A 24,238-nucleotide genomic window follows, 5' to 3' on the forward strand; every position below is an offset into this window, starting at 1 on the left:
AGACCAATTCAGACTTTCTGCTAAGCTCTTTAAAGATACCACACAGAGCTTCTTGCACTCTTGTGTGTCAGTTCATTTCAATATAGGAATACTCCAACCAAATGTTTAAAAACAAAACAATCACAAACCCAAAAACTTTAAAATACACATTTCCTCATTCAAGTACTATATGACCAAGGGAAATAAGATTTCCCATGAAAGAAAAGCTTATTAAAAACTACCACTTTTCCAACAATGCTTCTCAAGTTCTCTTCTGCCCCTTCTGCTTTGCTTGGATTCACTAAAGAATAACAGTATTTCTTCAAGACACTAATTCAGGCTAATTATTCCTAACTTCTTAAGGAGCCTGAATAGTCTGAACTGTACACTTACTCTCTCATCCTGTGACTTCCCTTACTGTATTCTTAATTGAAGAATAAAGAGCAGTAGTGAAATAAACTCCGATGCTGATTTAAATTCCCAGAGCAGTATGAAAGCTTAAGAACAGCAAAACAAGCAGTGTTTTACTACTGATTTACTTTGTAGGCACAGAATTGTTTATGCCTCCTTCAAGCTGTAGCTGTGGTCAGGGTAGCACACATAGATACAGTTTGATAGAGACAGAATCCCTGCATCTGTGGTCATGGAATTACAGTCCTCATTGGCATTTCTGTACTAAATGAGTTAACTTGTAGCCTCAGGCTAACTCTGAACATTTGCTTTCACAAAATTACACTAGGCTGAGCAGAAGTCTCATGCATCCCAAGCTTTTGAAATTTGGAAAAAACTGTGCAACTTTTCTAAGCCCATTCCAGCTTACCAATGTCCTTTTTTTGTGCATGTGAGTGGATTCAGCATTCCAGTAATTGCCTCACTGATGAGTCACCTGTACCTTATCTCTTTACTTGTATTTCACAGCTCGATTAAAAATCTTCTTAGACTATCTAATGTGATTCCAGGTCCTGTTAAGCATCACTTTCTTAACAGACTATGGTCCCATAATGCAAAACTTCTGGACTTATTTATACCTTTCATGTTCAGACATATGATGTGGCATTTCAGTGCAAGCATATACTTGCCAGGCCATTCAGTTCAAATATGGAGAGTGGACTTAGCTTTACCACTACCGGTTTATCTGGGTTTTTTATCTTGTTTATCTTACTTGTCTTATGTGCAAATCCTTCAAATTGTGACTGATGATTATTGGGTAAATGCATTTTGAACTATGCACATCTACTCTTTCCACCTCTATCTACTAAACCAGTGCGTCTATGTGTGTGTGTTTAGAGGAAAGGGTCACTGCTTGACTCTTTTCACAAAGTAGTCAGATAATTTGAAGCTAAGTAAATCAGTTTTTTACCATTAGTTTACACTGCTCTTCTACAGATGAGCTCTACTCACACTCGTCTAATCCTCTAGGAAGACTGGTTTAAATCAGGTTTCTTTTTTGTCATAACTGAAGTCAGGAAAAAATTAAGCTTACTTTCTGCTTTCCAGTAACAAAATATTTAAATGATGACAGCACACTGAAGGAGCAAAACCAGGGACTGTAACTGCTAATTACTGCTCCCATTTTCTACCCTCCTAACTTTGAAGCTCGGCATCTATTCCATGACATAGAGCAGAAATATGCATGAGTTGCAATTCTCCCTCTACAACTGGGATAACTAATTGACAGCCTGAAGGCTGAATCCAGCTCTGCAAGATGGTTTTACTTGGATCCCACGATGGCCTAGAGCAAAGACAGCACATCGTGTACTGTGCTAAACAATTTGCTTAGCCCACAGGAGAGCGGGAAGAGAGAAAGGGAGTGAGGAGAAGTAGGGAGTGGGAGGAACAAAAGAACATGGGTGATGGCTGAGGGGCTAGAATGGAAGTGTAACACTTCCAGCACTTCCCCACCTTCCCAAATTGCCTGTCCAGAGGGCAGCTTGTGTGGGGCAGAGCTGGAGCAAGCTGGGTCCTTCACAGCATCTGCCCCAAACTGGACTAAGCCAGAGGAGCGACCACCACCACTCCAGACTCTCAAGCTCCCACACCTTTTGTGATGAGACTTGCAGAGATAGTTTTGCCAGATCTCTGTGTAATTAGGGAGGACCGTGAGTAAGCTGGTGCCCCAAGATCCCCTACAAGAAACAGAGGGAGGAAGGCAGCACCAGTCCATGGGAACTGCAATCTCTCCAACAGGAGGTCACGCTGCCGGAGCAAATCGCCTGCAAGTTCCTGGCCTAGACACAAAATCTTCACATCCTCTACCACAGAACCACTGAATAAACTAGGTTGGAGCAGACCTCTGAGATCATTAAGTCCAACCTGTCACCTAACATTACCTTACCAGTTAAACCATGGCACTGAGTGCCTCATCGATAATAAAGGGTCTGAATTTTAATTTAGACACTGTCCCTGAGCATGAGTGAAATTAAAATCAATGATTCTCATCTGCTTCTGCGAGAGCAGTCCTAAGCCCAGCAGGAACACAGTGAGATGAAGGAAGAAAAACAAGTATCCCTGTTTCCATCATCTTCTTCAGCACCTACACATTTCATTTTTTTGGCCTTCGCTCGCTGGGCAGCAGAGGGTTAAAGACTCAATCATCTTGATATATTCATCTGAGCCATGAGCAGCTGGCAGGGAAAAAACAAAAAAATAATGAGGCCCATAACCATAGGGAATCAGCAATACAGGCTCTAGAGGAATAAATCCAGGAAAATGGAAAATTACAAGTTAGAGAATGCATTTTTTATCCCAGCACCACCCAAAAGGGGTAATTTTTGGAACATTTCAAAGGGTTTCCAAAGTTATTTGTAATTAGTGCTAAAAATTGCTATGAAACATTTCAATTAGTCCTTTAAACAGAGCAATGAAGAGCAGTCTTGTGAGGAACAAACAGAACTGCCAGAGAGCTCCCAACCTCTCCAGAGCTGACAGATTTTTTTGTGACTGAGATCAAGATTTAATTTCTTACTGCCTCAGTTCTTCTGTCTAGAAAACAGCAACAGTAAGATCACCTTCATTCCCAAATATGGGCATATTTAAGTATTATAAAATGCTTTCAAAAACTTGTTTTGAAACACCCACTTATAAATAGGAGAGAGGAGAGAGGGGTTTCCGTGGTATTCCTGCAAAAGGAAAACAATGCTAAGGTGCTGGAATAGAAGTATCCCTTGATTCTTTTTCTTATGTATATATTTTTTTTTGTATTTTACTAGCTAATTCCTCAATGGCAGCTTTGAATATTTCAGTGTCCACTTCTTCAGTAATTATTCTACAAGTCTAATACATTTTATGTGATAAAGAAATTTCGCTACCATACAAAGTATCTTGCCAAAAATGCTGCTTGATGCCTACTTATGAAAGGCCAGACCTTTACACTGGATTTTATATTTATTCAGAAAGTGAAACATAGGCAAGTTTTCATATATTTTGAGGAAAACTTGATCTATTAAGAAAACAAAATCATAGGTATTACAAAGAGCAGTCTAGAAGGCACCACTTTAAAAAAATCTCAGTGAAGTTACTTTATCAGTGGAGCCTTTCCTGTTTTAAAACCATACCACACACTACACCAAAGAACTAATTCCACTAATAAAACTGGAGCCATACAAATTCTCTTCAGATAAAGATGTCTACAAGAGAGACTTGCTAGTGTCTGACGAAAAATTTAAGAACACCATGGTATTCAAGGAATCTGCTTAATTATTGCCATCTTACTCTTGCAGAATTCTTAGTCTAGGTTTCAGGTGAAAAAAAATAATTCATTTCTTTTAACATCAGAGAAAAGCCTGCAGGTTTTTTACAAAACAGTCTATCAGAAATATTATTGTTAAGTAAGGATAAGGCATTGAGCTGAAAACCAGACTTTTAACATTAACAGTTTCTGCCAAGAAAGCATTCACTAACAGGAATTGGGGAACAAAAGCAACCAAAAATGTCTTTGCATCTGGAAATGGTTACCAAAATGGCAACTATGTATAAAGTAGCCCAATCACATAACCCTAAGACTCTTTTTTTTTTATTTTAAAAGCAAGTGTTACAAAAACTATTTGACACTTCACCCTTTTTTCCCATAAACTCAAATACTTTAAAGTTATAAATTAATTCAAAACTAACAAACAAGCTTTTTTTTGTGTGGTTTCTTTTTTTTCCCCTCCACCTTATTGTGACCTTTTGGAACTGAGTTATATAGCACATATATAGGTAAAAAATTAAATTTCAGTCTAGCCAGCTCTAACACAGCTCCTCTCCCCAATCAATTTTGATAGCATAGAAGCACAAAGAAGCCCAGTTTAGAGAGTCCACATGTGTTTAATCTTTGATTAATTGAACAAAAACTAAGCGCCTCCAGACATATTTCTTTTAATCACAGGAAAGATATCTTTTCAGTTGCTTTGCTAGTAGGAGAGAGTCAGCAGATGTCTGCCTGGTCTAAAGGGAATTTCTGTTTCTCTGGAGAAAACAGTTTAAATAGGAGAGGAACAGACATATGCTGACTATGCACTGCTTAACAGATGACGTAGAGAAGCATCTACTACCTCAGGGAGTGAACGGGGCAGTTTTCAAATTAAATTTCTTTCAAATTCAAAGCGATCGGCTGAAATCAATTTACATACAGGATGCAAGTCAAGTCAGACAGCTCTCATCAAAACAGCTCACAGACACAAAGATGCAAATCTATCTTTGTCAGCAGTATGATCTCAAAGAAAGGTTTTAACCTGATGACAGTAAATAGGAAAAATAAAAATTAATTTCTTCAAAATTTTAAACACGGATGATATTTTTGGTTTCTGGGGAATGATAATTCAAAATAAAATTTCTTAAATATTGAGTATTTTCCAAATACTCTAAATTCATAGACAAAATGTATTGACTAAACACAAATTTATTTCCAAATATTAACTCAGAAGCAAGACTTCAAAAAAAGTTTTTCTGAAGTTCTGAAAGTGTTATACTGGGGAAAAAACATCAGAACAACCAATGCATGAGGATTGCTAGTCAACATTTTACTTGTCTGACTTTATACTTCTGCCTACAGGCATATGTCCTGTATCATCAGCTAGGAAATGGAAAGACTTATAAAAATAGGAATGATTTTCTCTTCATCTAGTTGTACCAAGATGTCTTGGGGGAGGGAGGAGCAGGAGGGGTGGAGGAGGAGGAAGAAAGATCAACAATTTAAAGAAGAAACTGGGGGAAAATGTACTAGACACCTCTTAGATGAGAACACCATACAAAGACTCCCTTGGACCAGAGGAAGATCACAACCAGGAAAAAGGAGGAGACAGCCAATGGTCCCAGTTAATTTGATAACTTGCACTAAAGAGTGCAAGTTCAGTCCCTCTGAACTCTGCTTGAGGCTCAATCCTTCCCAGCCCTCGGGCACACACACTGGCTGGAAAACTACTGAACAGAACATCACTTAATGCCATGGGAAGGGAGGAAAAACAAGCATCAAACGCTGAAAACAAAATTTGGTATCAAAATCTCCTTTTCCTCCTTCATGCAATCAGGAGATCTGTTTTTATTTGCATTTACACTTGATTTTAAGAGCCCAAATTGTCTTCCACAGGCAATGAATAGCAAAACTAATGAGATCTTTGTATTAATCCACTATATTGGCTGGATTCAGGAAAAGTACTTAAATACTCGTCTCAGACACATGCTTGAAATAGTAGGGCCCTTCAACCTGAACAATTTTGATTCAATTTTTTTGCTTTGAAACTAACAACTTGATGATTAAATGTGAAAAGCAAAGCTTTCACCTCAACTGAAGAGCCAGATTCCCCAGTTTTGGTTCATGGTTTCAGATAATCTTTTACCCATCAGAGCTCCCATTTCATAAAATGACTGCCACCAAATTGTTTGATTTATGAATTCACTGAGCTGCTCAGGAATTTCTGCCAAGACTATAAAACATCTAATTTTGCTTAATCATCCATCCCAGCACGGGCAGCATAACATTCTAAATTACTCATCAGCTTAAGAAAAAACTGTTTATTCACAGTATCACAACCCATCAAGAACTGAACTCCTAAATTCCTCTGTTCTGCATAGTGTCTGGGAAAACACAGACATGGACGAACAATTTTCAGGCAAAGTGTGCATTATTTTGCCCTGATCTTGGCAGGAGTAGATAATTTCATTGAACAGGAATCTTTTATTTATGTGCTCTGTTTTCACAGTGGTTGAAAGCCTCATGTAACAGCATCCATGAAAAATTTTAATTTTATAAGTATCACTGTTATCCATTGACGATAACATTCACCTGTGAGCTGTTTTGATACAGAATTAGCTATAAAGCTCAAATATGTTGGCACACATCCACAATGAAAGTCCTCTTAGTCTGCTTCCAAAATCTAGTGAATCTTAGCACGTCAGATGTAGTATGGAAAACACTTCCAAACATTCTTACAGAACAACTAAAAATAAAAATCTCATGATTTTTAAGACTTTCAAGAACTAATCTTACAAATTTCCAAGTACATACAAGTTCCATTTTAGTTAATAAACATGGAAATTTCCTTTAATAATAGACTTAGACATAACTGTAGAATGAACTTCTGCCATACGAAACTTACAGGTAGAAGCATATTTAAGTTACAGCATTTCCAGTCAAGCCTCACTGCTTTAGTTTTCTCTAGGTTGGGTTTTAATGTTGTTGCTGGTTTTGGTTTTTTTTAATCTCTAGCATTTCGTTTTTCTTAAGTCTGTACATGAGTTTATTCCTTAATGCACGCATTAACCTTTTAACCCCCTCTACAGCAAGCACAGCCAGTAACTCTATTATTTTATCCATTTATTTCATGAGTGCAAGCAAAAGACTCAAAAAAGACAGACCTTTTGTGATACCTTAAAACCAACCATTTAATTGAAATGAAGCCCTGATTTTTGTGAGACTTTGCCAAATAAAACTGTAAGCAACATAAACAGCACATGCTTGCCATACACATGGGATGCCTCAAATGATGGAAGTTCTGATATGCATCCAAAATGTTTTATTTGTTCTCATGCAGCTGAAGAAAGGAGTTATTTTTCCCATCTCAACATGTCAGTGATCACACATAAGGTCTATTTAAACAAATTTAATTGTTTGCATTTTGACATTATTGCATAACTTGTAGGCAATAATACATTCAATAACTGAGGAAGGCTGTATATTAATTAAAATTAATGAAAAATGAGAAAGAATTTTGCAGCTAATTGAGCAGCTTATATTCTGCGTAACAGGAAAACGAACTACAGGAAAGTCATAACTGATCTTCAGATACTATAATCTTAAAACTAACAAAGCATTTTTAGAACTAGAGCCATCATTTATTATGCACTGGAAATTATGTTATGACGATGACAAAGCTACACATGAAAGAATCATGCCAAATAGCTTGGTCATAAATATACCCCTTCTCTAAAAACTCACTCTGACAAGGCAAGGGGTGAGGGGAAAGAACTCTGGTGGCAAAAGAGAAACAAGCTTTGAGAAATATGATTTGAAAAACAGATCTGCAGAGTCCCTGACTAGCAAACATAACCAATTTCATTTGTATTTGATTTTTTCTTAACAGCCTGAAAAATCCTTAGAGTAGAGAAAGGAAGATTAATACACCCTCGCAGCTATTGCTGCCACTCTGGAGATGAGCAGGCTTCTACAAAACTGTTACTTAATAGATATCCACAAGATCCAGAGATACAATTTTCCTCAAAAAGGAATAACAGAAAAAAATAAATAATAAAAAATTAAACACTTGAATCAAACTATCACTCACCAACAAATTAATTTAATCAGGTGGATCCATTCACCAGATAACCCTGAGAGATTCCAACAGCTTGCAGACACTTTCCAGTCTGCTAATGCACTTTTTCAAAACTGCTTCTACTTCTCTACTCTGAAAAACAACTTTGTTTTCCAACTATTTATGTGAGGGTCAAAACAGTCTTGAGCCTTTACTCAGAGGATGAAGTATGATTCCACTTTCTTCTCCCTCCTGTAAAAGCTGACATTTATAGAGAGAATTACCCAGCTTCATTTTGACAGGGACATGCCCTTTCTACGTTCTTTAGGACCTTTCACCAGCAGAGAACATGTCACTGGTAGGCAGTAATCCAAAACCAGTTACATTCCTCCTGAACAAAACATGGAGCTAATTTAAGTAGGTCTCTGGTGATCAAAAGGCTGAGTTCAGGAAGTCAGGAAGAGGGAGGGAAACGGACCAGGAGCAGCCTCAGTCTGCAGGATGCCTCCAGCCCTGTTACCTGCTTATCCCATCACTCACCCCTTCTGGGCCACTCTGCAGAAGCTGCATCCTTCTGCAAATGAACTCCAAACATATACAGCCAGTCTCCATTGCAAAAAGTTGTGGAAATGGGATTTCAAACACAGGTGAAACAAGTCAACTTAAAAAAAAATAAATGCCCCAGTTAAACAGGAGTTACATCGCTTATTTGACTGACTTGTGATTCACATTTGAGTTCTTGTTTATGCAAATTTATCTCCTTCCCATTTATGAAAATACGACAGATCCAAATTACAAAGAAAATGTGAGGTAATAGTGAATTACAAAGCTGCTTTGCACAGAGTTGTGTAACAGAGAGCAGTTTTACTAGTCTCCAAAGGTCTGAAAGATTTTAATTCCTAAAATACCAAGTGGCTGGCTAAAAAAGATTTTTGGTAGATGTAGGATACCACTCTTCACCAGCCAGAGGACCACCTTGTTTTTAAGGACTTTTAGGGGATGGGGCATGGTTTCAAAGTAATAACCACAGAAACTTAAGCAAATACAACTGTACAAACACTTTTGTATAAAATAACATAGGACTGTGGAGAAAATGTAACAAGTCCTTAATGCTGTATATAGACACATGGTATCTTCAAACATTCTGGAAGGGTCACAAGAGCCATAGATTGAATAAGAGACTTATTTAATTCAATTTGCTGATAATAAATGCTATTTAGGTCATGTTCAATGGTATTAATTGAGGACTAACAATATCATTACTTAGATATATATCAGTGGAATAAAATGCAGCATCCTCTGGATTAAATTGACAGGCAAATGTCAGTCATGTCACCAAGGAGAAAGGGACAAAGCAGAGGGAAAATCATCTTCAACTCTGATTTAAGTCACTGCTCCCCTGTGGTAACTAAATCTAAAGCTGTTTTGAAAGCTCTTAAAACACACAGGTATTTTAAAAAGATAAAACAGCTTTCAATAAAGTGCAATCTTCTGAAATCTTTGTAGCTCTGAAATCCCACCACATTTCCTTCTTTGCAACTGTAGAATCTAAGCACAGAGTGCTTAAGGAAGATGTCCACCTGATTACATATGCAACAAATTCTCTTTGTGGATTAATCTCAAAAGATGAGCATGGGAACTGCTTGAACAGTTGAAAAATAACTGCATGAAGGCATAAAAGATATGAAAATTTACTTTAGTATTAACCTGAGTCTAAAGTCAAGTGTACAACACTCATTGAAAAGCAAAGGAACTTTATATAACTGAACGTGTTACTATAGGAGATGATGGAAGAGAAGTGATAAACTTCCTATCACATTGTGAAACAAACTGGTGCAGACATGAGCTGCCTCTTCCAGTCAGAGTTAGCAGGTGAACTCCAAAACACGATGCTGCTTCCTGTTTCACAAAAGGTTCTTAGTTAAAATTGTAGCATCAAAGAATATAATGAGCACTCTTAATCATACTCTGTACTTTGTGAAAAGCAGAAATCAAACAAAGGCAATTTGATTCTGTAAACATAAAAAATTAAACTGTAACATATGGATTTCTAAACCAGCAAGTGTGTGTGACTACAGGCATACAAATGTAAATGCTCTGTGCTCAGAACAGTGTACTGAGAACAAATCAGCAAACTGCTGTGAACGTAGCTCCAGTTTATAATGACGACAGCATCACACCTATAATGCAGAGCTTTTTAATTTAATGTAAATTTATTCCACCAGCCTTCAACTCTTTCCTTTTTCCTCACTTCTTCTGCATTATTTGAACTGTTTTGGGGCTATTGCATTATCATATCAGTACCTTTCTACTAAAAAAATAAACTTTGCTGTTAAAATTCTTTGTCTATGATGTCCTGGTATGCAACTAAAACTGTTTATCATTATACCTACAAATCTGATTGTCAAATAGAGATTGTGATTTTTTTTTTTTTTCATTTACAGCATTGTTGGTGGTTATTTTTTGATAAAAGCCCTTGATAAAAGGGCTAGTGACATCCACTTTGAGGAATATTAACAATTTAAGGCTACATTTTTGTTAAATGGTGTACATTTATACACTTCTAAGATTGTTATTTTTGTCTCAAGTGTTGGCAGAAGCTCTTCAAAAATTTGTGGCAATATCAATATTTTGCATTTAGACCCTGTTGGTAAGACTCTCTACTATAATCACCTGAAAATTAGTTGAGCCAGGGGTGACAAACAGATTTAATAACTATGCACCAGTTGAATTGATGCATGCCACAGTGCATCAATCATTCAAGTCCACCTCAGGTTTCTGGGTTCTGATGAGAAACACAGAAACACTCTGCTTCAAGGTACATCAGAAACTTAAAGAAAGTGAAATAAGCATTGAAGATTAAAACCCTTTCTAAGAACCAAGGTGAAGTGCTATAAATGAAACAGCAATTAGATAAAAATCAAGATCTCAACCATTAATGCCCACTCAAAATTACACTTACACGATAGCAGATAATAGCATTTGGGAGTAACGAGTCAAAGAGTATGATTCAAACAAGTTTACACATTTACTGCATAAGCCTACTTCCAGCTACCCAGAAACTGATTACTTTTATCACTAGAAGTGGTTAGGAAGGAAGCAGCACGATCTTTATCATGTATATCTACGCTGTTATATGTGAAGCTTAACATCTTTCTGGTGCAGTTATCAAAGTCCTTGGGATTGTCTTGAATGTGAGGGCTCAAGTAAATGCCCAGATTTGTAGTCCATTTCCTTGGCCTTGTGTGAGACTTATGAAAATCTATCCCTTCTAAAATTATACACCAACAGTGGCACTTAGCTTATCTAAGAGATAGGAGCCTCTTCAGAGCTCCTTAACAACATGAATCATTCAGTCAACAGAGATTAGTGTTTTCAGAGTGACTCACCCAGTTCTGTGCTGCTCTTCAACAGGACACCAGGTGGATTGCTACACATTACAAAGGAAGCCTATAAAAGCCACTTCAAAATAGATACCTAACTTTGAATTGCAAGGCTTCCTCTCATACTTTAGTACCCCCAAAACTGATTTTTTTTTTTTTTTTTTTTACCTACACTTGGCCTTCCATATGAATGCTTAAACCACTTTAATGTACGCTCTCTTCCTCTACAACAAGTAGAGTTTAAAGGATATACAGGAAGAGATAAGCATTACAAAGTGATGTGAACATACTTGACTGCTCCTTCCGTTGGCCAAATACTTAAAACCAGAGAGATAATTTTCTGGGCAAGTTCTTTTAGAGAAAAAGAAAAAAAAAATAGTGTTTCTAAATCTGCCATTCTTCTTTCTAGTGTTTATTTGTGCAGCAATGATTATCCTGTTAGATCAAATCCTGTCTGGCTATCTTGCCTCCTATTACACACTGTAAATTGCATGACTATCTGGAGAGGATAAAACACATATAAATTGAAACTAAGTATACAAAATCTTACAAACATAAAGCCATCATAATTTCATGGAAGCATAAAAGTAGAAAAAACGCACAAAATCCTCTGAATTTCTCCAGTGACACATCTTCTGACTCTCCTTCTATTTTCCTATCTCTGTATAAATAATAATTAACCGTGTAATTCCTTCACTGCTTTTAAGTCACTGCCTCAGAGGCAGCTCACACTTATTTTTATCTTCAAATAACATCAAAGCAAGCTGCTGTTACCGAAGTGGGGGAGGAGGGAAATGTACTTACTTGCCACCTCCAGCGATGCATTATGACTTACAGCTTCCCCGAGGTAATTCCTTGCCACACACACGTAGACCCCTTCGTCCGGCCGGCTCTTGCGCCCGTGCACGATGCGCAGGAAAAATAAAGATCCGCTGGGCAGCAGCATCCGGTGGGAGCGCGGGTCATCCTTGTCCGTTTCCACCCTTTCCCCCCCCTTGTACCACTCGATGGTGGGGGTCGGCCTTCCCTCTGCCTTGCAGTTCAGAGTGGCTGGTTCTCCTTTGGAAACAATCAGATCCGAGGGGTGCTCCACGATTCGAGGCGGGAAATCCTCCTGTCGAAGACGGGAACCTGCAAGGTAAAAAGGTAAAGTTTTCTTAGGAAATCACTGCCAGCTACAGTCACGGTGTTCTGCAAAACAACTACTTAGCCATCACCTCGTAGCTCAGCATTTAATAAGAGCAGCTGTTAACATCCTAAAGTACACAGAAGAGAACCCTAGTGCACTTCAATGTGCGCAAGGTTCTCCCAAGTGAGCATGTTAAAAAGCATTTTTTTCAACAGGGGACCTAACTTCAGTGAGCGGCCACATTCCTAAATCACATCCATCTTTACATGGATCAGTTCTTGTACATAAATTTATACATACGTGCATATGCATATCTTCAACTACAAAAACTAGTCCTACAGATACTCCACAGAGATCAGACCACCTCAACCAGCAGAACTGGTACTTCTAATCCATAACCCAAAGTCACAGCCAACCTCATGCAACCTTCTGGAAAGGCCATTAATTCATGCAACATCTACAGAGTAACTCTAACATTTCCAGGGCCCACACAGCTGCTTTATTTCGCTTCTACTGTCGCTTCTTAAGTTCCTTGGTAAGTAGTGCCATAGAAGTATAAATGCCTGGAGAGCCTGGGCACTTCTTATGCCTCGTGCATCAGGGGAAATTTTCACTTCATAAAATTCTAGATGTCGCCAATTCAGAAAAAACTGTGAGGAAAGATTATCCAGCATAAAAGTTATAAGAAATTAAGATGCTCTTCTAGACAAGGTAATTCTAAACAAGATGTTCTTCTAGAAAAGCATTCGATTTCAGACTGTGTCAAAATTTGAGCTGATAACTTGCATTAAGAAAAAAAAAATAACAAAAAACCCCAAACTAATTAAAGAAAAACAACCCCAAAAAACCCAACCAAAAAAAAAAGAAAACACAAAATAAAGGAAAAATAAAAGGAACAAAAACCCCCTAAAACCCCAAACAAACATACAACCCCAGCACTAATCTGTATAGATATATACCTTAGACAAATATGACAACCTGCTGGGTACCCAAGAATTCCAAAGGGGGAATAAACAGCTATCAAAACTTTCAGCATTTTAAAATGTTGACTCAAATTCAAATTGCTCTTTTCCTTATTTCTCTCTGTCTTGAAGCACAACTTTGTCATGGATAAAAATTAGTCTCTTGGGTCACTAATTCCTGATTATTAAAATCTCAGATGCCAAGATTCTTCATTAACATTATTAACATGGGGTTTGAACAGCTGCGAAGCAACAGAAAGAAACACAAGATCTATTCACTGCAGGTTAATAGACCATAAACTGATATGGAAACAGGAAAAGGACACAAGAAGAGGAGAGCTCCAAGGAGTAGTGTTTTAAATATATATGTATATACAGGACATATTTATCATATAATATATATTTATGTGCATAAAAGTATTTTTAAAATGTACAATTTTAATTTTATTTCACATTTTATTCACCTCAAGATAATTAAATATTTAACTAATCAGCTAGAACTACCACTGTCAAAAATCTGTCAGTATGGCCAGACTAGGGGTGGTTTTACATCAACATTGCTGATCACTAAATACAAAACATTTCAAACAGCAATAAACCTACTTTTCAGATAAGGTTTGGGTATACAGAAGCCAAGAAGCTTCCAAACCCTTCTGCTGCCTGCACACCCCAAGCCTGCACATCACACTAAAGCCAAATTTTAAGCAGCACCTCCAAGAGGTTTGTCACAGGCCAATCCCAGTGAAAGCAGAGCTAAGAGCACAAGTAAAGAAAATTGTGCCAACCAGCACTGCTCATTTGCAGCACCAAAAAAAACCCTCTAATAGACTTCTGTGTTCCCTGAGAACACATCTCAGTTACTGCAAAGCTGCATTTGTGTCCACTCATCCTGAACTTTTACACAGCTTTTGTGTAAAATACTCATTCAATACTTCTGCCCTCACAAGTGGGCTGGCCAATTTAAAATCCCTCTTTCCAAGGTACATATGCCTAGAGAGGGATTAAAAAGCTTATTTTGTTTATATTTTTACTCACTTCCCATGTAATTCCCAAGGAAAGGCACTGAAACAAAGGATTACAGAGTTAAAATCAATTGCTCTAAGACAGTCTGGAAAAATAAAAAGCCAATTTTGATGTAAGATGTTTAAAAGGCAGTTAAGAAGTCTTTTAAAAACCAAAGTTTTGACATATGCTGGTACGTACCGTGCTTGCATTTTCACAAGCAATGCTAGCTAGCCAGCACACAATACAGTACAAGCCTCCTATTGTTTCTGTAAGCCTGGCCCAGACCACAAATAAATGAAATACCATTTTCAGATATATTGTATACAAGCTTTCCACACTGACATTTAACTGGCTCTGCATGTACTTCAAGCACTGTACAGAATGAAAGCATAAAGACTGACCTCTAAACTTTCTTGAAAACTGAGACTCAAAACCCTAAGCGGGGAAAAAAAATCCTTCAGGATCATCCAAGAATGCTCATATATATTTTTATCTTTGCTAGATACTATTTCAGAAGATAAATAACATAAATGCCTATTAAATTATTATTTTTTTTTATCTTAGCATTTTATCAAGTAACATTTCTCTAGCAAATTTCATAACACAATTATATAAATCAGAAAGGTATAAAAATTGCATGATTAATTGACTGGCACATAGTGAGCATTAACCACAGATTTAGTGACAACTGCCTGAGGGGTATAATGGCCTTGACAACCAAGTTATCATCTTTCTACATATCTACAATTTTTTTTTAATATTTCTTTTCTTTTAGCTAGTTATTTAAACTGCATTTATGTTTTATTGAGAGGAAGCAGCTTCAATTATCAACATAAATCTTAGAGTGGGCACCAATCCTATAATTTTAGTGTCAAAAACCCTTCCCAGAAGATATTTGATTTAAAAAAAAACCTAAAATAACCCACCAAACTCCAAAAGCTGAGCACCTAATACATACTGGATCTGCCATTAAATATACAACAGAGGTGCTGTTTCTTTTCCCAAAGATGACAGTACTGGGGTATAGGAACTAACCAACTTGTGTTCTCTGCTTTTATTACAATTCAAGTCTTTCATAAAAAGTCAATTTGATGCCACCAATTAAAGTACACCATACTAATTATTTCATGCTGCTTAAAAGAACAATTATATTAAATAATGTTTCCAGTTTCTTGGACCGTGCCACAACAATTTTTGCAAGAATCCAAACAATGACATAAACAGCTGTGAAGGTTCAAAGAAAACTTGCATTAGGTAAATGACAAACTTGTAGAAGCCAAGATTTGCCTTTATTCGCACCTTAAAACACCTTGTTTGTAGCATATTAAAACAAAATTTATTGATAAACAGCAGGGAATGTATTTAAATATGAAAGATGCTGATATCAGGAGTTCAAACACCATGTACCCCTTGTGTACAAACACATACTCCTTTGCAGGAAAACAAAAAAGTTCTGTGCTGTTGAAATAAACTGCATCAGTCAATCTAAACTGGAGCTCAGATGGACATGGAAAACCTCATTTCCCAAGAACTATATATCTAAATAGCAATTTATCATAAGTATTATAAAGTACTGCGTGACAGACTGCATCCTTAGCCAAATTCCTAAGGGCTAGTATACTCTGTTTAGGTCCTGTTTCTTTTCCACTCCACAAATACTGCATTTAACATTGATCTTCAGAGCACAAGAACCTCACTCATTTTTTCTCATTATTGAAACCCTAGGTAAGATCTGTGTAACTGGCCTGTCAAAGTAATTGGTAAAATGCTAACAAACAAAGCCACAAGTTAAAAAGCAGTGTTAGCCAATCCTTGCAAACAATTATACTTATCAGAACATAAAAACCTCCCCAATTCCCCAGTGTTTCTAGTACTGACTTAAGCTCTTTCAGAAACTTTTCAAAAAGTGGAGGGGAGTATCTTTGTGGTTTTATGTAAGTTGAATGGAAAGATGATCCATAAGTCTCTTGCTCTAGTGTTTAGAAATCTTTCCCTACTCCTCAGGTTAAACATACCCCCAAACAGTAAATACCTAGTTCTTCCTGTGCTAGAAGTGCCCTTTAATTCAGATCTCTCCACAAACTTTGTGGAATTTTATGCCTTTGACATGTAAATTACAACCTTTTTTACCAGCCTCTGGATTCTGTGTTGTTGCTGCTCTTAGAAGTCACAAACCTGATTTCATCTGGATTCCCCTCATAAGATTCGCTCACTTTTTCCCTGTCTTAAATTCTAGTTTATCCTTTTTGAAGATGGAAGACCCATACCATACACACCCCAGAGGCAAGCAGACTTTGAGTACTATATCAAGCACACACTGCAAAACAATGTAACATTGCACTACAGGGCAAAAAAATAACTGAAGGATAAATTAAAGTATTTTTCTTAAAGCGGCTTCTCTGCCCCTGTACCTGCAGCCAACCTAACCTACTGAGTTTGCTTTGTTGCACAGACAACAAATAATTTTCAAGGAAAAACAGCACAATCAGGAAGATCCACTGAGATTTGGTCACATTCATTTTCTTTCTCTCAACTTCTCCATTCTTTTAATATTCCTCCTCTTTGTATACTACACTTGTGCAGCTTCAATAAAACACCTGATTTCCTGAGCTTTGTAGCCTACTGCTACAAAGAACTGCATATTAAAAAGAAGCTATTTTGACATTTCCTTTCCAGGGTTTGCGGTCATCCTTTCATAGCCAAAGACATGAAATAATTAACAAAGACAGTAATGCTGTGCCTATTTGGATTTTCCCAAAATAGTTATATCAGAACAGAGATTTCCTTGTCTAATTCTACTTGGCTGTAAAGCAAAAAAAGAGTAAAAACTGCATTTATTGATATTTCTGAAACACTTATTGAAGAATATAGCACTGGCATTGCTTTGGACTGAAGAAGTAGGCCTTTGACACAGAGTTTTATTTAATGTCCATGTCTAACACCTGAACATTAAACATAGATTCTAGAAAAACAAAAGTTACACTTTTTACCTAAATTCTGCCACTACTTTTCACAGTCATAACTCCTTTAAAAGGATGCCACCTTCATGAACAGAAATGTTCCCCTGCAAGTGAGAGCATTTGTACCCTGAGGAGGAAACCGCCCAGTTGGAATGTAACAGCACTGTCACATCAGCTGATTAATGCCCACCCGGGACTACAGGTTTATTGAAATGCATTTCAGTACATGGTAAATGGTTCCAAACACTGATCTGGGAATAGGTCCAGTTCTTTTCAATAGATACCATCAAATGTGACAAGCAAGGCTCTCATTTTGGATCAGGAGAACCTGCAATTATCCTACATCTTCCCAATGAAGAGAAACACTCCATTTCGTCTTCTGAGAACACAGTGGAAAGAAAACAGGTGAGCAAGATGTAATGAAAAGAAAAGCCCTGAACACTACCTGATCGCTCCCACCATGAAACCAGTGATGTTCCCTGAAAAAGTTGTTTGTATTTCAGTTTACATCACCATATCCAGAAATCTTTTTGTTTCCTTCCTCTGATCACTATTGAAATTTCATTGATAGATGAAATTATTAACATATTTTTGTTTTAATTATTTCTCCTACTAAGGGATATTTTGGGGTAAAGCAAAATAATTTGATTTAAAAACAAAATCTGATTAGAAAATGTAGGCCATGGCTTTTAAAATAAAACTGCAGACATCCACAAAAAATTTTTGCCACTCAAAAGACAGCAACAAAAAAACACTTTAAGGTTAAGACACCATGAATTACAATTGCATTTCTGTCATAGCTACCACACTATCAGGAGATGTCAGAAACCAGTAATTTACAGTACACTTATGGAAAAAAAAAAACAACTAGGGTAATGACAGAGTGCTTGGAGTTTTAAGCCACGTCTGTCTGTCTCTTTGAAGTAAGAGATTAAATGAGAGCTGTACTAAAAATGCCTCAAATCCAGACTGATCTCGTGCCTGGCTCTTACACTGAGAGATGTAACCCAAACATTGGAAGCTACAGACATTCAATTTACACAATATTCATGACCTGGCCAACTGAACAGGAGTTAGTTGAAGTGTTGTTGCAATAAGCTAAATAAATAAAGAAGAAAAATAATTTTTAAAAAAATTATATATCATTGGTGTAAATGGTTTGTTTCTGTTCTTTTTTCAGCAGTAATTCTGCACATATGTGACTAGGTCAGAAAAAGCCACCAGGTCTAAGCAAAAAAAAAAAAAATCTTCTGGAAATCTGTACATTATCTTATAGTTATTTAAATACTCTGTCTGCTGGGAATGGGGGGGAAAATATGGCAAATACTGCATCGATCATATATTAACACTGAGTCTCCATGGATGTTCCTAAAGACTTATTTCCCAGGAGATGCTAAGAGAGACTTGCTCTCTGAAATAATCACTTTTAACCAAGAAGCCCAGAGTGGCAACAGTAAGAGTCATGCTTTAGTTTCTTAATCCAAAATTAAATTCAACTCTTCCAAATTGCTCTTGCACAAACCACTTATTTTCAAGAGACTCAGCTTTACACTCAATCTTTTTTACATGAACTCATGCTACTGGTGTGTGCAGCAGTTAGCATAAATAAGTCCTGACCTGGTTATTCATTAAATTAGCTAGAATATAAATTTAAAATAATAATATTTATATTGCGCCATGTAAGAGGTTGACATTTACATACAACCTCAGGCAATAGCTAATGTTCCCAGGGTAAGAAACTGGTCAGTTTTATGCTTTCTTTCCCTCAGTCTTACTGCCTGGTAAGATATTTATCTCATCTGACTTTAATGGATACTGGAATAGTCTGAGATGTCAGTATCTAGAGCACTGACTTTTGAAACTAAAACTCCTTCAATAAAAACAACATCCCACACCAAACCGGTAAGCTAGGAATAGTAATTTCCCTTAAGGGAAACATTAATGAAATTACAGAAATACTTCCATTAATCATGCAAAATCAACTATGACCCAGTATATTCAAAAACAAAAACAAGCACAATGGTAATAAAGTCTATTTCATTACTCCTCTTTCTTTGAAAAGGCTGGAGTAACGTTGGGAGATATTTTCCACACTGGGATGACGCTGAGAAGTACCCTATGACAAGACTGAGAATGGCTGAGCTGTATCTGAAGGCAAGCTCGTCTTTGGAGATTTGGATGTGACAAGCTGGCAGTGACCACACCAAAGTGCAGGATGAGTGAAGCAGGGGTCAGGCAGCTGCACAAAGAGCGTGCCACGGTGGGAGCTGCACAAGAACGGCTGTCAAGAGCACGGGGGGAAAGAAGTGGCAAAGGATTATGGAAAGGATGTAAATGTTAAAGCGAGCTGAAGTAAAGAGCAGCTGGAAGACCACTGGAAATAGATACTTGAACTATATTAAGGTACTAGGAATTGATGAAAATTGGGTAATGCTGTGGACAACAGAGCTGGAAAGATACTGAAAATGACCACTGGTTAAACACAGGAGTGGGGACCCAGTGGGATCTGATAGAGCTCAGAGCAATCACTTTCTGCCCTGTCCTCCTCCTTCCCTGGCAGATGGCATTCCCTACAAAGGCAGGCCTGACAGCTCTGATCTGCTGTCAGCAGCTTGAGAAGAAAAAGACAAGAGAAAATGGTAAAGTGTCAGGACTGAGGCTGCTGTGAGTCACGTCACAATCTCCAGTTCCAGGGCTTGGTCTTCTACTGAGCAGGGAGGAAGGATGGATTAGGAAACAAAGAGGCAGCCAGGCTCTTCCTTGTCCTCGATAACGTTTCATCCCAGACTGGAAGAGAATCTTGGTGGCTGTGAACCACTGCTTTGCCATTTGGGACAGGAAAACAAAACTTGGAGAAAAACAATGAGTGCACCAGAACCAAAGGAGGACTTTTAGCTGCACTGAAGGGACCAAATGAACTTCTAAAGGAGTGACAACGCCTAGGCCTCAAAATTATGTAGATATATTATATAAACGATAATAACAATAATATAGTTACATATTTTATGTATTTTCATCATATATGTGTGTTGATTAATCAGATGTCAGACATACTGGTGTAGAAAATTTTTACCTCACCTGTAGGTTTGTCTGTAATCAATATCAAAAATTTCACCTATTCGTGGCATAATTACAGCATATTAAGCTATTTTATTCCAAGGCTTAATCTATATAGACAAACAAAACATAAAATATCTCTTTGGATGATCATACTCATTCACAAAAATAGATCTAAACATTTGTTGTTTGGGGGTTATTCTTTTTTAAAATCACAAAAACAAACACAATGCTTTCTCTTTATAATATTTCAGATGGGTTGCCCCCATACTCTTCATTACTTTTCAAAGTCACCTGCTACCATGCCTCTAAAGTAACTTCCAGATTTCAGTGTGAGACTGAATCTGATATTGATCAACTGCATGTTCTGAGATGCTGAGTGAAGGGAAAAAGGATCCTCATTTCCACAGGGCTATTGGGAAGCCAGAGAAACAGCAACTTTCAATAGGACCAGGGGTTTTCTCAGCTGTACCAGGGAACATTCCTTAACCCTGAGACAGCACAAGTATTTCAACACCACGGTCAACAGCGCTCCTAGGCTGTGCCTGGGTCCATTTGGGTACATCTCATACAACTAATATTGCCATTCTTCTTCTTGTTCCCAAACTGGATTTAAAGAGAAATATGATGGTTTGAAACACCTGTCCAAGATCACACTTTTTAAGATGTAAATCTGTTTCAGATGCAAGAGGGAACGAAACATCCAAACTGCCCTCCTAAATCCAAATGTTAGGTGTTTACAGGAGATGTATGCCAGCTCAGAAATAAGGCTGAATTTAAATATTTAGTAGTTAATTAATTTCTAAATTATTAACAAGGAAACAAAAAGAATTATTATTAAGCAGTTTAGTTTCCCAATTCTTACTATTATTTTAATGGTCTAAACATTTGAATTGAAACAGCTTTCTTTCATTCATTTCATTATTTCATCTAATACATTTGACTTCTTGTATGACACTAAGTTTGGACAATTACAAAAAGTCCAGATATTTTCAATTACAAGTTGCTACTGACGTAACAACACTGGCAAGTTTTTGTTACATATGGAAGGCTGGAAGTTTAAATCCAAATTTAAAAAAAAACTAATTCAATGAGTTGTGTACATTTACATAAAATATACAGATCAGTATAAATTAAACTATTCTATCATGGTTTAAAAAATTTAAATAAAAAAACCCTTACTGAAAACTTGTCTATCCCTACCCTTTTTTCAATACATACTTTTATTCAAATATAAAGCTAAGTAAATGAACACAAAAAGCATGAAACATTGCGCACTTTCAGGGAAATGCAATAAATATCTCCTCCCAACTTACTCTGCATAGCAATCAACATGATATTCACTGCAGAATGACTGAAGATATTTTTTTATTCCTAATTTTCCCCAATATAAAGATCTGTCAAAACAGCAGAATTTCACCTAAACTTCTATCCATCGATGCCAATAAAATAATCTTTTGTTGAGAAAGACTGTGAAGTTCTCCCTTTAACTGTGGTTGAATTTCTTGTCCTTTAATAGGCCAGAAAATCACAGAATCACAGAATCTCTTGGGTTGGAAAAGACCTCTAAGATCATCAGGTGCTACTGACCTCCACCTTGTCAACCAGACCATGGCACGGACTGCCACCTCTGCTCTTCCCTTAAACACCTCTGGCAACAGTGACTCCACTGCCTCCCTGGGCAGCCCATTCCAATATTTAACAGATCTTTAAGTGAAAAAATTCCCCTAATGTCCAGCCTGAACCTACATGGGTGCAGCTTGAGACTGTCCCCTCTTGTGCTGTCACTTGTAACCTGGGAGAAGAGACCAGTCCCCACCCAGCTCCAACCCCCTGTCAGTCGGTTCTACAGAACCATAAAGGTCTCCCCTGTGCTCCTTTCCTCTGCCTAAACAGCTCACTCGGCTGCTCCTCCTCAGACCTATGCTTCAGACCCTTCCCCAGCTCTTACTCATCCCACCACATCAATTTCTTTCTTCTTTTGGGGGGCCCAAAACTGAACACAGCACTCAAGGTGTGACCTCACGGATGCCAAGCACCAGGGGAGTCCACTGGGTTTGGTTTTTGTTCCTTCAAAGGCTTCTTTGGTTCCAAAAATTGAGAAATTGAGAAATGTGAAATCTTCCACATGGCCAATTCTTTTACCATTTACTTACACCTTTGCACAAAGCATAATTTTGCAATGCTCAGTTGAATCCAACTGCGGCTGAATGGCATCACACATGGAAAGCCACATTCCAGGACTCCCTTAAACATACTAAAGAAGACTCATGCACTGAGTTTTCTTCTCATAAAGAAGCATCATCATCTTGAGGTCTGAATTCCTACCCCATAGCATGACTGCTGAAAACCTGGTGAAAAATGGTCAAAAATGTCAACCTCTCTGCCACCCCTATACCTTTCCAGCTGGATTGTGTGAAAATGGTAAAACACCTGAATACAGCACAGAGAAGACTTCATTCAGTGGCTAAAAACAGGGCCCCTATATCAAATTGTAGGAAAAAAATGCCTATTTATCAAGTTGTTTCTGATGAAAGAATTGGTAAGAAGAAATATTAACAGATTATTCTCCTGAATATTCATAGCAAATTCTTCAGAAAACTTGTGGCTAATAGCCTGGGTGTTCAGCAGCCTGAAGTGTATTTAAACATGTAAAGCAAAGCTTTTGAGATGTTTTATATGATAGGCACACTCAAGAAAGATATTTAAATAACACCAGTTTTCAGCAAGTTATTGACTTTTTCAAGACAAAGTACTGAACCACAATTTCAGGGATAGTTATCTGAAGTCATTCATACTTTAAAAGAAAACAAAATATTTGAAACGGCCTTTTAAAGGATTAGTAACAAATCCCTAGAGGAATGCAGCCCACCTCAGTCAATTTTCAACCTTAAAAGCAAATTCTGACATATCCAGAACCTTAATGAAGAGAATGTTTATGCCTTACATAGCATGCTAAGTGTGAGAACTCTACAACTCTATCTACAGACACATAAAAATGCTGTTGAATGTCTACTGAAGCTCATAATGGAATGTAAAAAAAGTTGAAAAATAGCAGTAGCTTATCGTTGTTTATGATAAGATTTAAAGAAAGGAAGAACATTATTAAAAGTAAGAGAAAAAGTTAAAAATGTAATTATTTTATTAAAACAAAAAGTCAGGGTTCTATTTCCCATAATTTCAATTATTTTATATTTATTTTTTAATAGCTAGCTTAACAACTAGCTTTTGAATAACTGTTATAAGGGGTTCTGGTGAAAGGATCAGTACTGAGAAACACAGATCAATATTCAGTGGTCATAAATGGAAAAAGGAAGGAGAAGGGAATGGTAAAAGAAAACTAGTGCTACACAACCATGAGGCTGAGTCAAAAGCAGAGAGGAATATTCAAGCATGGGAAAAAACACAGACCTCAAGAGCTCTGCAGAGCTGTGCAAGACAAAAAAACAGTAAGTAAAAATGAGAAGAAGGGAGCTGTATGATTTTAAAATATTTTAATGAGTAATATAACATCAACATGAGCAAGCAGGCAGAGGTTTGTGTAGTTTACACATATAAATGCAAATGCTGACAAAGCCTTCATGATTTTAAAGGAGAATAGCTGTTTGAAAACATGGGGAAAGAATCATTATTTTTATTATTACTTCAAGCAGGAATCACAGTGACAGGGGCAAGGGCTCAACCAGCAAAGAAAAATAGTTATTGCTAGAAATTAATAAACCTTAGGGGAAACTGAGTGCCCAGAAATACTATCTTTCTTTTTTTCAGCTTTATCAATAGTTCTTGTAGAAGAGATTACTTCTCTGTGTCAGGTCTGCTTCACTAGTTAAGATATCCCCACCCAGAGAGGCAAGTGGAAAAACAATAGCTATAAAAACAGGCAGCTAGATTAACAGAGTTCAACTAAATATGCTCCATCAGCTGAGGAAAGCCATTATTCTCCAGTCTGCAAGACTCTAAGGTATGATTATATATTGGAGTTTACCTTCCAGCAAATTAAACTGTATTTTACAAGGATGTGGAAACATTGATTAAA

The 24,238-nt window shown here is 37.2% G+C and overlaps 1 protein-coding gene across 5 annotated transcripts in view; it reads right to left on the bottom strand.

Annotated features, from left to right (window-relative positions):
- Positions 1–24,238, bottom strand: part of ROBO1 (roundabout guidance receptor 1) — a 690,100-nt gene that overhangs the window by 236,935 nt on the left and 428,927 nt on the right. For all 5 annotated transcript variants that reach the window (XM_015640442.3, XM_019007725.2, XM_015640439.3 and 2 more), the window contains one exon: positions 11,894–12,220. In XM_015640442.3, coding sequence (XP_015495928.1) covers positions 11,894–12,220 — 327 coding nt within the window. The remainder of the gene's footprint in view (positions 1–11,893; positions 12,221–24,238) is intronic.

This window comes from Parus major, chromosome 1 (assembly GCF_001522545.3).
Source record: "Parus major isolate Abel chromosome 1, Parus_major1.1, whole genome shotgun sequence".
Taxonomy (NCBI): Eukaryota; Metazoa; Chordata; class Aves; order Passeriformes; family Paridae; genus Parus; species Parus major.